At 38.8% G+C, this 17,787-nt stretch overlaps 1 protein-coding gene across 1 annotated transcript in view; it reads left to right on the top strand.

Annotated features, from left to right (window-relative positions):
- Positions 1 to 17,787, top strand: part of mtrex (Mtr4 exosome RNA helicase) — a 28,123-nt gene that overhangs the window by 9,698 nt on the left and 638 nt on the right. Inside the window, exons 12-26 of the mRNA XM_022208557.2 lie at positions 1,136 to 1,215; positions 1,670 to 1,780; positions 2,496 to 2,597; positions 3,585 to 3,710; positions 4,323 to 4,473; positions 5,390 to 5,562; positions 5,644 to 5,712; positions 5,786 to 5,911; positions 5,995 to 6,105; positions 6,203 to 6,391; positions 8,606 to 8,769; positions 10,003 to 10,108; positions 12,708 to 12,764; positions 12,857 to 13,019; positions 17,296 to 17,400. Of these exons, the coding sequence (XP_022064249.1) occupies positions 1,136 to 1,215; positions 1,670 to 1,780; positions 2,496 to 2,597; positions 3,585 to 3,710; positions 4,323 to 4,473; positions 5,390 to 5,562; positions 5,644 to 5,712; positions 5,786 to 5,911; positions 5,995 to 6,105; positions 6,203 to 6,391; positions 8,606 to 8,769; positions 10,003 to 10,108; positions 12,708 to 12,764; positions 12,857 to 13,019; positions 17,296 to 17,400 (1,833 nt within the window). The remainder of the gene's footprint in view (positions 1 to 1,135; positions 1,216 to 1,669; positions 1,781 to 2,495; positions 2,598 to 3,584; positions 3,711 to 4,322; positions 4,474 to 5,389; positions 5,563 to 5,643; positions 5,713 to 5,785; positions 5,912 to 5,994; positions 6,106 to 6,202; positions 6,392 to 8,605; positions 8,770 to 10,002; positions 10,109 to 12,707; positions 12,765 to 12,856; positions 13,020 to 17,295; positions 17,401 to 17,787) is intronic.

Here is a 17,787-nt window from a genome sequence, read left to right as displayed (position 1 = left end):
TTCCTGAGCAGTTTTTGTGTTGTGGCGGTGCAATTTATATACTGCTGGAGGAGGCTGCTGCCATCGGGGAGTGCTGTTGCCATGGGAGGGTGTTATCAGTCAAAGTAGCATCCATATGAATGTCAGGACCTAAGGTTTCCACAAACATTGTTGAATTGTAACAAGATGATAAATGCCATTCACGTCACCTCAGTGGTTGTAATGTTGTGGCTGGTCGGTGGATGTTAGCATGCTCTCATGCATTAAGGTGTGAAGAACTTTGGGAGCTGTTAAAGGATCGTTAGACATTGACCTTTGGCTCTATATAACCCTGCCCTGGGTAATGTATGATGTAAAGTGCTGGTGTAACATTTTGTTTGTCAGGCTGGTTTACTGAAGCCAAGGAATTAGCTTGGGTTTTCATTTTGACCTAACAGTCTATTTGTCTATTATTTAGCCAGTCTCATTGGTACTGAAGTCTTGTGACTTTCAAATAAATACTGAGCCATCAGACTCTGTAGAACTCCAAGTCTCTGACTAATACTCGCACATAAGAAGGAAAATTTCCCAGAATGGTTTCACGAATAAAGAAAGACCTGTGACTCAGTTTCCACTTGGATAGAGATGCCCAGAGACAGCAAACAATGTAGTGTAATTAGCACAATAATAAGACACAGATGGCGGTGGCATAGTCAGTACTTTCATTTATTATTTATTATAATAAATGTTTGGTTACAAGTATGTCAGTCATTTTCCAGTCAGTGTTTGTTTTCAGAATTAAGCTTTAATCAGAGATGAAAAACACAGTCATCGTTTAAACATTATAGACATTTGTAAACACTTCTACAGAATTACATAAGAAAGAGACAGTTTTGTTGGAACATATGGCTCCAAAATCAGATAAAATCTAGTCAACAGACTCCCTCAAGTCTCGGGTGGTTGAAGTTTTCCCCACAGGCAGTTTCTTAAACTCCCCATTGTCCCGCATTAACCACATGTGCCAAGATAAATTACATTTGAAATAACATTTAAAAAATACACCAAATTGCACATAAGGAAAACTGTTGAAGATGTAAGAAATGGCTTTTGTGCTAATATTTCGAACCCTGTCTGATTAGCTATGAGAAGATGTTAAGAAACACACTGTTTGTTCCAGATGACGAGAAACGTCTGGTGGAAGAAGTGTTCAACAACGCAGTGGACTGTCTTTCTGACGAAGACAAAAAACTGCCTCAGGTAATCAGTCCTGGTATTTCTCACATGCTTTCTCACTCTTGTTTCCTCACAACTCGTGATGCTTTTTAGAGCCGTCCAGTTTTTGAACCCAACATTGCCACCTTGTAAAACCTAAAAAAAAACACCTCACCATTTCCTTCAGTCATCTTCTGCTAAGAAAAAACAGCTAACCAGCCTTAATGTAAATGGTTGCCCATATAATGTCAACATTGGCTTAAACACTGAGCTCCTGTTATTTTGCCCTGCTGTGTTGCGTCACGTTATGAAAACCATCTGTCTTGCGGTAATAGCTGTTAGTGGGGAGACCACTATGGCACAAGCATGCAGCGCTCTTTTCCACTACAGGGGTTACTTTTCCACTCTACACGCCTCTGATCCTTTGAACAAAACTGGTGAATTTACACTGTTACTAATTGAGTATTTCAACATTAATGGGCCTCTTGGTGTTCTTCAGGTCGAGCATGTGCTGCCACTGTTGAAGAGGGGGATCGGAATCCATCATGGGGGATTGCTGCCCATCCTGAAAGAGACCATAGAGATCCTTTTCTCTGAAGGCCTGCTTAAGGTACCAACAACTTCATGTGAAGATGCTCCTCAACACACATTGTACTATAGAGGACTTTTTTTTATTGTAAATGAAATTCTACAGTGTTGTTTCATGCAGATGTTAACGCAAGAGCACAAATCTGAGAGCAGAAGTTTTGCAGGTGCACAGAGGCAAGGAAATGCACTCAAACTAGAACACAGGACATTTGCTGGAGTAACAGTATACCGTACCTACAAAAAACATTCACCCCCCTTTGATTTTTTCTCCTTTATTGTTTTTCAAATTGAATCTTGTTCAGTATAGTTTGGCTTTTTTGATTATAATATAAAAATGACTTGCATGTCAAAATGAAAACCAATTTCTTCTCATGTATCTGCTCCTATATGAGTGAGTGCCTGCAGATTGAACTTTGAACCAGTTTTGTGAGAAGATTTTAAACCTTTTTCTTAAAGAGACCCTATTGTTATTTGTTAATTGCATCTCAAAATTCACCACCTTAGCACACTACAATCTTTTTGGACTTAAAATTTTGCCATTCCAGATGTTTTATAAGGGTAGTAACACACTGAACACTTTTATCAGGCTACAGAGGGCATTTTGGTGAGAAACTACATACTTAATGCTAACAAGAAAACTCTACAGGGCACATTGGAAGCTGAATTGAAAATTAAATGGTCTGAAAATTGAGGTGAGATTGCTGTTGAGACTTCTAATGTTTTTATCTTCTTTCCAGGCACTGTTTGCCACCGAAACATTTGCCATGGGCATCAACATGCCAGCTCGGACTGTGCTCTTTACCAGCGCACGGAAATTTGATGGCAAGAGTCACCGCTTTGTAAGTGCGCACAGACAACTGTTGTTACTTGTATTATATTGTGAAGAGGAAATGATCTCAACAGTATTTTGGATCTGCTTGTCACACTATGTTTTGGAACTTCAGTTTCCATTGCTGTGGCTGTGGTTCCACATAAGCTGGAAGATGAGCTGATATAGTGTAGTTTATGTAAATTAGGCATTCGTCATTGAAAAAGTTTAACACTGAAAAAGAAGGCCGACTTGCTGTACCTTCAGTGAGTGTCCAGTAAAACAGAAAAGCTCTCCAACTGTGCTGTCTCTTTAAAGCAGCTCTGTCCTGTGTGTAGTTGTTCCACAGTGTGCTGCTCTTAGGCCTTTATAAGGTCTTCAGGCGGTGCGGCTTGCATCGCCACATAAACAGCCACGTATTGTTTATAAGAGCTGGGGGCTGTGTGTGAAGCTGCTGTCACTTAGAAGCACCCTTCATCTTCATACATTTCCAAGAGTCAAAAACACACACACAGGCTTGAAGAGAGAGAAGGAGGGGGGGACTACCCTCCAAGAGGTTCATCAGTAACATCTGGGGCCTCTAATGGTGCCAAAGCTCCACGCAGGCACTCACACTTCAATACACACGAGACTCATTCCTGAAGCACTCTGTGTTTCAAATCAAGAGCTGCTCCAGTTTCAGCACAAAATAATAATCTTATCTGGCTTTTTTTTCGCAAATGCTAGCAGATATGCTAGCGATGCAGGGAATAGTCTTTAGGAGCTTATGGAAAACTGGTTTACACAGAACCTAGATATCTGTTAGCAATGCAAATAATTGGCTTGGCACTAATTGTGAAAATATGCACTTGCACGCTATCAAAACGGATTTCTGTCACCTTTAGCTGAAGATTAGGTTTTAGCTTGTTTTCTCAGTAGAAAAGGCTGTGTCTTGGTCAAAACAACAAATAGGGTATGTCTATTACTGGTATTGTAACATGTTTTTTCTTAATATTGTGTGTACTTGCACGTGGTCTAGATTACATCAGGTGAATACATCCAGATGTCCGGCCGTGCTGGGAGGAGAGGAATGGATGACAGAGGAATTGTTATTTTCATGGTGGACGAGAAGATGAGTCCAGCGGTGGGCAAACAGCTACTCAAGGTATTGCGAAACTGGCTGCTGTAAAGCCTCGATCATATCTTTGCAAAACTCCCGTCTACATGTTATATTGTTGCAGGAATAATCCCACTATCCCGTGAACTAAACATATTTCCCTTGTGGTCTTGACGAGAACGACTGAATGGAAATTGTAAGAAGGAACTCTTAAGCTGTTCTCTCTGTGGATCATAAGTCCATTTGGTGCTTTGTCAAAACTTGACAACACACAGTCACAGAGAAGCCAGAGAGTCTTGGTGTTTCGTCTTTGATTTGACACATTTATAGCATTGCTGCTATAAATATGTAGCTGCATAGCTTTTGAAAGAGGCTGTGTTAATGTAAAACTGCTTGTTGGCTCTGGCACGGCGCTTAACTCCCAGGGAGTCTTGGAGAAAGCTGTCAAACAAGTATCTGTGGTTCAGAGGTTCTGATTGCAAAATCTTAATCAGTATTTTAAGTGGGGAAAATGACTTCAGCCTGTATTTACTTAGACCTCATACATTCTTGGCACCTTTGGTAAAATGCTGACATTTTATCAAAACACAGGATTAATTACAGCTGTATTTTACTACAGTAAAAGCTTTTTATTTCAATGTTTTTAATCATTCTGTCCAGGGCTCAGCAGACCCTTTGAACAGCGCTTTCCACCTGACCTACAACATGGTGCTTAACCTGCTGCGTGTGGAGGAGATCAACCCAGAATACATGCTGGAGAAGTCTTTCTACCAGTTCCAACACTACAGGGCTTTGCCTGGTGTAGTGGAAAGTAAGCGTTTTCCATATGTACCTCTGCTGTGGTAGACAAACTCTAGAACTGATTGAATCAGAAAAGCAATCTCTGGACTGAATACCAAGTGTTTGAGAAAAAAAACTAAGTATCAAAGAGAAACTGCAACATCTGGAAGCATTATTTTCTGTTATTTACCAATGGTAAACAAACTTTTTGATATAAACACAGTGTTGACGTGTGTTGTATTGCCAGATATAAGATCACTGTCAGGCTTTTGCTATGAATTATTTCCATGTCAAGATGCTGACTAGTTTAACCTGCTGAATTTCACAGTGTTTTCTCCTCCTGGAACATTTTTAGCCACTGTAGGCTCATAGTTGACTGCAGTTTGAAGTCCTACTCTTCTGTGGATTCAGCACATTCATGACTAGGAGTAGAAAGAACTCAAACAATTATTTTTCTGCTTTATGACAAAGTTAGAATGCCATAAATAAAAAATTATGGAAAAATATAAGTATGTCTTTCTGCAGTTCAGCTGAAAAGTTCCTGATTTTTTTGTCACTTATCTGTTGGTTGCTGCTTAGTCATTAATGTCTTCCTATTTGCACTGAGAAGTGCAGAATTTGGTAAGAGGAAATGTTTTTTTTTCTGCAGATTTTTTTCAATGAGACGTGGAGTAAATTTAATTTGCTGAAATATCATGGTTTTAAGCTTAGATTTGTTTAAGTGTCCTGACCAAACAGTACATCACAGATGAGTAGTTTGAGTACCAATCGAAAGGTTAAAAATCTGACAGTTATTTCTGTTTTTACATTTTTGGGCTCAGATAAAATTAGTTTTTTAAGTTTTAAATGTTTTTAAGCCACACGTCGTTCAAACTTCTGGCAGATTTTACAGTTTAGAGGGTTCTGGTTGAATTTTCTTCAGTTAATCTGCTGATCTCTTTGTACAGAAATTAAGAAGCTAGAGGAGCAATACCTCAACATTGAGATTCCCAATGAAGAGAGCGTGGTCACTTACTTTAAAATCAGGCAGCAGCTGGCCAAACTGGGTAAAGAGATACAAGAGTTCATCCACAAACCCAAGTACTGCTTGCCCTTCTTGCAGCCTGGGCGGCTTGTTAAGGTACAGCCTCACATGCTTTCATGTCTCTCAATAATTTGAGATTTTTGAACATCACCTAATGACTTTGTTTTGTTGCCACAGGTAAAAAATGAAGAGGCTGACTATGGCTGGGGAGTTGTAGTAAACTTTTGCAAGAAGGCTAATGTGAAGGTGAGTTCAACCCTTTATGTTCCCTTTACATGAATACATTAACAAATGTGACTAATGTCCTTTTCCCATACAGGCCACTACAGACTCAGAGCCGCTGTACGTGGTGGAGGTTTTGCTGCATTGTAGTAAGGACAGCGTAAAAGACGCTGCGACTGAGGCTGCTAAACCTGCAGCTCCAGGAGAGACTGGAGAGATGCAGGTGGGTAAAACAAACACAAATTCACATGTAAGTACGTATTCTATACACAAATGTGACGGTAATAACCAGCATGTTCTGTCCAGGTGGTTCCAGTGATGCTCCATCTCCTCACTTCCATCAGCTCAGTTCGTCTTTACATCCCCAAAGACCTGCGGCCATTTGACAACAGACAGCTCATGCTTAAGTCCATTCAGGTACAACGTGCAGCCATCGAGAAATAAAGATATTAAAGCTGTCAACAGAAATCATTCTCGAAATCCGTTTTCTTTTTGTCCTATCATTTGTGTTTAGGAGGTGCAGAAACGTTTCCCAGATGGAGTTCCCATACTCGACCCCATAGATGACATGGGAATCAAAGACCCTGCACTGAAGAAAGTTATTCAGAAGGTGGAGGCCTTTGAGCACCGCATGTATTCCCACCCTCTGCACAGTGACCCCAACCTGGAATCCGTTTATTCTCTCTGCGAGAAGAAAGCTCTGGTGAGGAATTTTATGTGCAGAAGTTAAATGTCAAACCATAACCATTAAACAACAGCTGGCGTATAGGTACAACTTTTTATTCTTTGTGTTTGACATTAAGTACCTTTTGTTAGATAACGATCAGTGACCTTTTATTGGCTTTTGCTGTTCAGCTGTGGCCATATATGCTCATACAAACACAGGAAGAAAGAAAGCAGGTCAGATAGCAGGGATCTTCCTAGAGAGGTCACAAGTTGAAGCTTTTTATTTTACCATGTATTGATGTAGTGTGTTGTTGAACCACTGTGTTGCAGCACAAAGCGCCAGCACCACTCCCCAGCAGTTGTAGAGAAACAAATCATTCACAGAGTCTGTCTTGCATAAACGCTCTCTGTGGTTCCACCCATCCTCCAGGGAAACTCCACAGCGAGGAGAAAACGTAATGCCTGCTAATTTTACATTAGTATAATTACAGTTCTTAGAAAATCAACTAACAAAATACTGTACATTCTTTCTGATAGATGTAAATATATCACATATTTGATGAACTATTTCTTTATCTCCATACATTTTAAGACTGTTTGCCTGAACATTTATTAGGGTCAGTTAAAGTTGTTTTTTTTTTTTTATCATTTTTGTAGGGTTTTAATCCATAATATTGAAATTGCTCCCCATAAATAACTGTAGAGTCTTGACATCAGTATTTTAGCGTGTTAGCTTAATTCGTAACGGCAATCTTGGGCCTTTAAGTATACAAATATAAAGAATAACGACTTGACTTGATATACAGTCGTAGAGAAAGCTTTTTTGTGGTCTCGCTTATGTTAATGCTTTATAGCTGTGTAATAGCATGAACAGAGCCACTAAACACTCCATAATATCCTGAATTAGAAACTACACAACAGTTTTACTACACTTGCTTTAAAAAACTATATGCCAGCAGGCTGTGGGCTTTAAAATGCTGTACCATTTGAGCTAGGTGATGCTAACGTTAGCACAGCATCATGTTTATCGAATAACCATTAAACAGTTGTTGAGACATTTAGTGAAAATGTCCACTTTGAAGGGGGGATATTTCTGTGAGGACCAAAGCAGAGGACTAACCGTGAGACTGACGTGCATGATTTACTTTACAACACACAGGTTTGGCGACGCATAGACCAAAAATGTGAAGCAAAGCTAACATACACTCCTGATAACCTTTAGAGTTGAAAACAACTTGTCTCAACAGGACAGTGTACAAGGTCAACATTTGTTCTGATCAGGAACACGCTACATGTTTGTGCTCAGCTGAAGACTCACTCAGACTGTTCAGTTCAATTCACCTTCTCTTAGTTCATCCTCTGGCAGTTACGAGGCTTATTGTGATGAATGCAAAACACCCAGAGTGGCTTTACCCGTGTGAGAAAAAACAAACCGAGCTGTGTTTGACAATTTGCATAAATATTTACATGTCATTGTGGTTTTGAGTGAAGTCACAGGCTCAGCAGTACAGCGTAAATGGGATTACTTTTAAGTGTGATTGGTAGAGATGAACTTGCTTTTCTATTAACAGCTCTACAATCCCTGTGAAGCCCCCAGCTGCTAATCCGTAGTTTCATCTCTTCAGATGCAGCAGTAGTTCTTACCTTATTTGTTTAGTAAAGTAGATAGCGCTGTCTGAACTCGTCATGTCTTACATTAATACTCTGTGGTTAGTGAAGGTGATGCAAAGCTGTAAAACCCTATTCATTGGAAGCCTGGGTTTAGTGCTGACAGAACCATTTTTTAGCATGAGATCCTAATTACACAAGCCTCAGAATGTCTTGGTTTTCTAGTTTTTATGTGCATGTATAATAATTTCTCTACCAGCACATAAGTAGGCCCCCAGTTCTAGAAATGAGCAATCATTTTGAGTTTCTTGCTTTGATTAATGAGCTGTGTTGTGAGATGTTTGCCTCCTTGACTCACAGGTGTGTTGTAATGAGGGGTGAAGGTTAAAGGGGATAATGGACTTTGTTGGTGCTAGATAAGCAGGCAGATGAACATCTGTTGCAATCTATATTTACACTCTATCACTTTGACAGTTAATGTGCTATTTCAAATTATCTCATGCCGAAAACAGCTGTGTGTTATCGCACAGCTTTGAATAATTACAAAACTTTTTTCTAGAAATCTTGGAAGAGCTTCACTGAGTTGCATATGATCAAGGTCTCATGGTATTATTTTAAGCTTGTGTGTATTGTTGTGTTTTAGATCGCAACCGACGTTCGAACGGCCAAACGGGAGCTGAAGAAAGCTCGGACCGTCTTGCAGATGGACAAGCTGAAGTGCAGAAAGAGAGTTCTGCGAAGACTCGGCTTTGCCAGTCCCTCTGATGTCATCGAGATGAAAGGGCGGGTCGCCTGTGAAATTAGCAGGTAGGACAGGAAGGACCACACACAGGTTTCTAAAATGGTTTACAAGTCTTCTCAGCTGTCTCTGTAGAACATCAATGGTTTTGAGTTATGTTGGACACTTAATGCAGATAGAATGCAGCCGCTTACTAGAACAGATGGAGCGGGTCTGTGTGAAAGTTTTTCATTCACTGACCACCACAGTGTGAATATGGAACTGCTGTGTGGAGCAATCAGTGTCTTCACACAACTCTGCTTGAGCTCGTGGTGTAAAATGATCAAAATCCACTAACCTTTCGTCTGAGTTGATCAGAAGAAATGTTTATATTTTTTTCTTAAATCATAATAATAATTATGCAATATTGGAAATTTAGTCAAGAAACATACTAAACTATACAAGATACACAGCATAATTTAACCCCTCTTTGGTATTAGCGCTGTCTGGTCGGCACGCTGCTCAGAATGTGATAGAAACCTGACAACCTAACCGTCTGAACTCCAAGCAGTTTCTTTGCTCCTTTGCTGAGATTTCCTTTTTTATAGTATCGGGTGCAAATTGTTGATTTTAAGCAGTAGGAAAATTTTGTGAAGAATAAAAATAGAAGTTTACTTTTGATGAAGCATCAAAATTTTACATGTATTTTGGGTTATTCTCTTAAATGTAACCACACATGATGTGTTCACAGACTGTCAAACAGTTTAAATTCCAATAATTAGCTTTGTTTTTAGTTTGGGCTCTGATTTATTTCTCTTTTAGATTTGTCATTTTTAAAAGAAAACATGCTTGTCAATCCGACTGATAACAATACCTAATATGAGGAAAGAAAAAACTTGACGGAGCAGACGCTTGTGGTTTTGCTCAGTTTTTTCTTCTTCTGGAACCTGTTTGTTATTGGAGCGGCTGATTGAAAGACGTCTGGCCCTCTCTTAAACTTGTTGTTGTATCTTTGAGTTTAATGGTGCAGATCTCTTGGCAGAAGTGGAATTCTTTATTACGGTGTTGTTGGAGGATTTACAAGTGAGGTTTCACCACAGTTACGGCGTCTTGCCCACTTCTGATTACAGCCTGGTTTAATGTATTGATGAGACGGTGAGCATGGATTGTATTTGGTGAGCATGAAGTCTGTGGTTTAGATTGAGAGGCTACATCTGTGACTCCAACGGCCACACCACAGTTATTCACACTTACTATTATAATAGAACAAGGAATGTCTCTGGTCATAAAACATAATTAATTCTGTGCATTAATCTTCCCAGTGCTGACGAACTCCTGCTGACAGAGATGATATTCAACGGTCTCTTCAACGATCTGACGGTTGAACAAGCCACCGCCCTGCTGTCCTGCTTTGTCTTCCAGGAGAATGTACGAACAAACACACACAAACACATATAATTCCTGTAATTCTCCGTCAAGACAGTTTTAAGCCCTTCTTGAACACTGACATAAACAAGCGCTTCTCATTCCCACACATTCAAACTCCGTTCGCATTCTTGGCCTCTTCTCCTGCTTTGCAACCAAAACAGAAACTTGAGTTTGGTGTGAGTTTGTCTTGTCTAATGAAGCCTGTTCTCCCAATGAGACAATCCAGCATCAGATGTTTTAACAAACCTTTTCTTTGGCTCCACATCAGCTCTGCACTCTGGTTCCTCTGAGAACCAAACTCAGTCCTGTCTCTCAGTCTTTCTGGTCTTACTGAAACGCTCTGTCAGAGAGGAAACGAGGGCAAGCAGCTGTCATGTTTGCCAGATAAAACCTGTGTGCATTCGCAGCTGCTGCTAGTTTACCGTCAGCTGTTAGCATCTGTGAATCATTTCAGGAACCGTCAGGAAAGAAATCGTTTCATTGATTGACACAGTTCTGCTTTAATTAGACGTAATGCTGGAATGACTGTTGACGTAGTGGAAATAATGTACACACTACCAGTCAGAAGTTTGGACACGCCTTCTCATTCAGTGCTTTTTATTTATTTGTAGGGTCAGTATATAATTGTGGGACTTTTGGTATCATAGTTGACATTTTTTTGCTGTTTTCATTCCTAAATTCAACCAAACACTACATGGCATTTTTACAGAAAGATTATTCTAAAATATTATATATACAACGGAGTAAAATTGAAATTTAAAGTTATTTATAAAGATATTGTAGTAAACCTGTTGACATGTGATAAATCTACACTTGACTCACACATTACTTTATATTAAATAACTCAGAAAGCCTTGGAGTCTTTCAGTGTTTTCTTCAGGAGGAAATGACATCATGTGGAGCAGGTCATGTGATCTGGAATTAACACACTTCCTTGAGAGGTGTTTTTGTAATCGGTAACTTAGGTGAAAGTGATTTCTCAGACACATACAATTACAGTTATTTTCCATATAAAATTAGATATATTGCCAAAAAAATAGACATCTGTCATGATTATCTCAACTTAATAAAAAGAACACAATCCAAACAGTTTTTGAATAAACTCATTTTATTATGTTTATCTAATTAGAAGGTGGTCGTTGTTAAATTCACATGGTTCTTTAGTTGACATTTTAATAAAATCCAGCATTTTTTATTTCTAAGTGATTGTTTCCATAATAATAAATAATTTTGGAATTTGTACAGACATGACCAAAATGAACATAAAAACATTAGTTTTTTTTTTAACTTTTAATAAAAATGTATGCAACATGTATTCCATCCCAAGTCCTCAATTCGACCCTGTATTATTTCCTACATTGTAGAAGATTAATTTACCATAATTCCATATGTGTTCTTTTATAGTGTTGTGTTCAGCATTAATCTACAATGTCTAAAATAATTAAACAAAAACCATTGAATGAGAAGGTGTGTCCAAACTTTTGGCTGGTGCTGTATGTCTGCTTCAACATAACACTAAGTTATCCGTCAGCATAGAAGGAAATGTGAATTCAGCCATCAGATCCTGCAGGAAGCTGTAATCTTTCTGTTCTATCCCAGACAGAGCAGGCGGTCAGACAAAAGGTGCTATGTAACCTGAGAGTCTCCGTCTCTGAACAGCAGTAAATGTTGGCTGTTTAGTTCAATTTACCCTCTGATGTTAACATGCCTCTAATCTTACACATTAACTTGTATATATAAACGTAGCTGTAAGTGTTCTGGGGTTCCGTTCGATGCTGCTGTGGTCCTGGCTCTTTTTATCATTGTTAACAGCATTCAGTATGTTTAGGATGTACAGCCACAGAGCAGGTCTGTTTGACTTCTACCAGCAACTTGTTTATTCAACATGAACACCCCTCTAGTTTTTATCTGAGGCAAAAAAAAGAATTACAGGTGTTTCCTCATGTTTGTCTTTCTTTATACGATACAAAACCTGTTGGGACTGTATTTTAGACGGCAGCAAGAGAAGACTACATCTGATTTCAGTTGGTTTTGAAAGAAATGCACCAGTGCAATAAAAGATTTTCAGTTTTTAAAGAAAAAAGTGCTGACATGAGGATCGACGTCATGTGTGACTGTTAAATGTGAAGTAGAAGCTTTTTGTTTGCTAAGCCACCTGCAGCTTAATACTGGAAAGATAGGAGAGTGGCGTCCATCTTTTCTTCTGACTCTGGACGAGAGTGATTCCTTTCAGGGCCCATAATGAACCTGCTGAGGGGAAAATCAAAGCTGTGAAAGCATTTATCAATAAAGTGTTGCTTTTGTTGTACTGGGAAGCTGAAATCTAAAACGGCTGGCAGCTAAAAGTGCTGCAGATAACTTTCAGAGATTAAAAATCAAACTGCAGTAATAAAACCAGTAGTTGTTCCAGCAGAATCAATGTGTGACTGTCTGAAGCAGCAGATGCCTCATTCTCCACGTTTAATGCTCATAAACACATCAGAGCAGCAGGATTGTAGTTGTGCTTAGGGAGGATTTGATCAGTTTCTCTCAGAGGCATTAAGAACGGGTTCTTTGGTGGAAACTGAACTGAATTCTGCTTCTGTTGTTTCCCCTCCAGGCCAGTGAGATGCCAAAGCTAACAGAACAACTAGCTGCACCGCTGAGACAGATGCAGGTGAGACGGCAGGAAGCAGAGGTTGTATCTGCTGGTTTAACGGTGGAGTTTGGGGAAAATGTGAACACTGCTGCTGCTGTTGTTGTGTTCAGGAATGTGCAAAGCGCATCGCTAAAGTGTCTGCAGACGCCAAGCTGGAGGTGGACGAGGAGACGTATCTGAACCAGTTCAAACCCCATCTGATGGACGTGATCTTCGCCTGGGCTAATGGAGCCACGTTCGCTCAGATCTGCAAGATGACCGACGTCTTTGAAGGTCATTTTATTGATCAGTACTGATGTTAATATCCAGCAGACACCACAGAACTTTCTGTAGGATCTTGGTGGGCCATTAGATTATGAAGGTTTTCAGAAGAATCCTAAAAATATAACAAATAATTTCTCCTAATGGTGATGGAAAAAGCATATTTGCTCAAATGCTGTATAATTTTAGGTACCTGTGCTTGAGTATTTCCACCTTATGCTGTTTAACCCTCCTGTTGTCCTCATTTATGGGCACTGAAATATATTGTTTCTTGCCTGACAAAAAATCCAAAAATTCATCAAAAAATTCCCCAAATTTCTGAAAATTTGCAAAACCTTCAGGAAGAAAATTCCAATTTTAAGTCAATTTATTTTAAAACAAAATCCCCTGAATTTGGCAAGAAAATTCCTGTAAATATTTTAAAAAATGAGTAAAAATAATCCAAAAAAATATCTAAAGTGACTACATATATATACACACGTGGACAAAATTGTTGGTACCCCTCAGTTAAAGAAGGAAAAACCCACAATTCTCACTGAAATCACTTGAAACTCACAAAAGTAACAATAAATAAAAATTTATTGAAAATTAAATAATCAAAATCAGCCATCACTTTTGAATTGTTGATTAACATAATTATTTAAAAAAACAAACTAATGAAATAGGGCTGGACAAAAATGATGGTACCCATAACTTAATATTTTGTTGCACAACCTTTTGAGGCAATCACTGCAGTTAAACGATTTCTGTATTTGTCAATGAGCGTTCTGCAGCTGTCAACAGGTATTTTGGCCCACTCCTCATGAGCAAACAGCTCCAGTTGTCTCAGGTTTGATGGGTGTCTTCTCCAAATGGCATGTTTCAGCTCCTTCCACATATGTTCAATGGGATTCAGATCTGGGCTCATAGAAGGCCACTTTAGAATAGTCCAACGCTTTTCTCTCAGCCATTCTTGGGTGTTTTTGGCTGTGTGTTTTGGATCGTTGTCCTGTTGGAAAACCCATGACCTGCGACTGAGACCAAGCTTTCTGACACTAGGCAGCACATTTCTCTCCAGAATGCCTTGATAGTCTTCAGATTTCATCGTACCTTGCACACTTTCAAGACACCCTGTGCCAGATGCAGCAAAGCAGCCCCAAAACATTACTGAGCCTCCTCCATGTTTCACCGTAGGGACAGTGTTCTTTTCTTCGTATGCTTGGTTTTTGAGTCTATGAACATAGAGTTGATGTGCCTTACCAAAAAGCTCCAGTTTGGTCTCATCTGTCCAAAGGACATTCTCCCAGAAGCTTTGTGGCTTGTCAACATGCATTTTTGCAAATTCCAGTCTGGCTTTTTTATGAGTTTTTTTCAGCAGTGGTGTCCTCCTTGGTCGTCTCCCATGAAGTCCACTTTGGCTCAAACAACGACGAATGGTGCGATCTGACACTGATGTACCTTGGCCTTGGAGTTCACCTTTAATTTCTTTGGAGGTTGCTCTGGGCTCTTTGGATACAATTCCAACGATCCGTCTCTTCAATTTGTCATCAATTTTCCTCTTGCGGCCACGTCCAGGGAGGTTGGCTACTGTCCCGTGGGTCTTGAACTTCTGAATAATATGAGCCACTGTTGTCACAGGAACTTCAAGCTGTTTAGAGATGGTCTTATAGCCTTTACCTTTAAGATGTTTGTCTATTATTTTTTTGGATGTCCTGGGACAATTCTCTCCTTCGCTTTCTGTTGTCCATGTTCAGTGTGGTACACACCTTTTCACCAAACAGCAGGGTGACTACTTGTCTCCCTTTAAATAGGCAGACTGACTGATTATGAGTTTGGAAACACCTGTGATGTCAATTAAATGGCACACCTGAGTTAATCATGTCACTCTGGTCAAATAGTTTTCAATCTTTTATAGAGGTACCATCATTTTTGTCCAGGCCTGTTTCATTAGTTTGTTTTTTTAAATAATTATGTTAATCAACAATTCAAAAGTGATGGCTGTTTTTGATTATTTAATTTTCAATAAATTTTTATTTATTGTTACTTTTGTGAGTTTCAAGTGATTTCAGTGAGAATTGTGAGTTTTTCCTTCTTTAACTGAGGGGTACCAACAATTTTGTCCACGTGTGTATATCAGTAAAACTTCTAATATTTTCTTTCACTCGATTTTTAACATTTCCTTTTTTTCCCAGCAAAAAATGTTTAAAAATTTCTTAAAAATGTGGACATGAGAAGTTTCACTGTGAAAATCTATTTTTTTCCACATTTTCAAACTTTAAAACGGGTCAGTTTTGACCTGCAGGACGACACGAGGGTTAATGCTTAACCTCGTTACATTTCAGGTAGAGTTTAAAAGACAGCTGGACTTTAACTTTTCATATTTACCACTAAAAGTCTGAATTAGTTAATAAAATGTTGATTTTAAAGTGCTTATTCCCAAACTTTGTAGTTCGTAACCAATTTCCAGAAAGTCTTGTACATTTGGGGCTTCTTGTTCACAAGTTAGTGTTTAGACGCAGAGTTTAGTAGAAGAGTTTTCTTCTTCTTTTATCTCAATAATCATCTCATGACCGCTCAGAGTGATCTGGACTAAAACCCAGAAATACATAAAGCACCTAATACCAGCTCCACTTAGACAGTTTTACAAATCAGTTACTATTTTGTTCTTATAGTTGCTTCGTACAATGTAAAGAATCTAAACAGTTCTATCTGTACCAGGGTGCATCATGGCCTTTAAAAGTCCAGTTCACCTTTGGTTTCTCCACTGTCTCACTTTATGGAGCCACTTGGAGGTTCACAAACTGATTTTCTGTGTGCGGTTTGATTCCCAGTCCATCATTCTCCTGATAGTTTTGGTCTCTGAGTGCCAGCAGCCGTCCTCAGCTGTAAAACATCTGAAGCCACTGTAACAAGGAAGTGATTCTAGTTGGGAAACTTGAGGGAGGATTCAGGGTGTTTTGGCGACAGAGAGAGAAACTTCCAAAATAATTCTGGTTGCGCAAATTTGGAATTGGATGATTTCATCAGATGAATACACGGTCTGCATTTTCCTCCTAAGACATTTTTCACAGGAAACATCCTGTTGGGATGGTTTTCATGAAGATGATTTAGAAGGTTACAGTTGATGCTTTTAGGATTCTGGAATGTTGATACTGACCACTAAAATATTTCAATCTAACTGATGGTGAACAAAACAGTTCTCAGTGTCTGATGTGACGGAGCTGTTTGGAGTGAACCTGAAGTTCACAGGCTGCTGTGTTTTCACTACGAATCCTCTCCTTGCTTTTTTAGTGTTTACCTGGAAGGACGAATGTGGGTTTTGTGTTTCTTGTGTAGTTTATTGTGAAAATATTTCAGAAACTCGTGTTTTAATGGACAGTTTGAACAGAAATGATTACAGGTGGTAAAATACATTCAAAAACTTCTTATCCTTTGAGAAGTGAGTTGTAATGTTGAGTTTCACTGAAAGACAGTGTGTGCATGTCTGAAATATTTAGGTCAGCAGCAAGATAAATGTCGAGAGTCCACTCTGGATTACATCTGCCAGAAAACATTACAAGTCTACGGGTTCTTCATTTATTAGATCATACATAGAGACAAGCTGCTGCTTTATCAGGAAACATTTTGATTCTGTTTTCTCAACATTCCACTGTAAAAAGTTTTAATGAGAACTACAATTGGAAAGCTTTCACCAGATGTTAGTTGATGATTAAACTGATATTTTAACTTTTTTTTGTCATATATAAATCAGATTTAGGAGAGATTAGAAAGTTGCAAATACTTTTACACGTAAATAGAATAATATAGTATAAACTTGAAACGGTTCCCTTTGTAGGATTGGATTTTTAAGTTTAATGAAGTTTTTAATCAGTGTTCTGTGATCTGGAATTGATAATATTAATGATTAATGTTCTCTTTTTCTCTGCATTTTACCATTAATAACCCAAGATGTTTTTTGTGTATTTGAAGGAACGGAGTGTTGTGATTTTCCTCTTGCACTGATAAGATTTTAATCCTGATAACTCTTTGAGTTTTGCAATTTTATGATCTCAGCACCATAAATAACTTGATGCCTGTACTTCATACATCCTGTGATTTGCCTGTTGCTCATTTGCTTGATGGAGACCAAGAAAAACTTGGCAGAGCTGTTTCTTCTGTTCAGGACACAGAGAACATTCAAATGCCTCCAAGATGTTTTGCTATAAGCTTTCAGCGAATTAATGCTGGATTATCGCAGTAAATTCTGTTTTATCGATCTGTGTATGCAAAAACACTTCAACAGGCTGCATTTATGTCTTGTCTTGTGTAGGAAGCATCATCCGCTGCATGCGCCGTCTGGAGGAAGTACTGAGACAAATGTGTTCTGCAGCCAAAGCCATCGGCAACACGGAACTGGAGAACAAATTCGCTGAAGGCAAGAAACAGAACTTCTAACGTGCTGTTCTAGAACGATTACATGTTTGACAGAATGTATGCTCATGAACCCCCACACTGAACATGAACCTGTGCTCAACAAGTTTCAGCCATTATTCACTTCTGTCATTAGCCCTCCTGTTGTCCTCATTTGCAGGCACCAAAAATACTGTTTCCTTGTCTGAAAAACATCAAGAAATTCAGCAGAAAATGTGCAAAACCTTCAGGAAGAAAACTCCAATAATTCCTTAAAAGTTTCATTAAAAAAAAAAAACAAATCCCCAAATTTGGCAAGAAAATTCCTGTAAACATTTTCAAAAAATGAGTGAAAATCTTCTAAAAAATCCTAAAAATATCTAAAATGATTACATATATATATATCAGTAAA

The sequence above is a fragment of the Acanthochromis polyacanthus genome, chromosome 18 (assembly GCF_021347895.1).
Source record: "Acanthochromis polyacanthus isolate Apoly-LR-REF ecotype Palm Island chromosome 18, KAUST_Apoly_ChrSc, whole genome shotgun sequence".
Classification (NCBI taxonomy): domain Eukaryota; kingdom Metazoa; phylum Chordata; class Actinopteri; family Pomacentridae; genus Acanthochromis; species Acanthochromis polyacanthus.
Note: the sequence above shows the minus strand (reverse complement) of the source record. Positions and strands in the feature narration are given on the sequence as shown.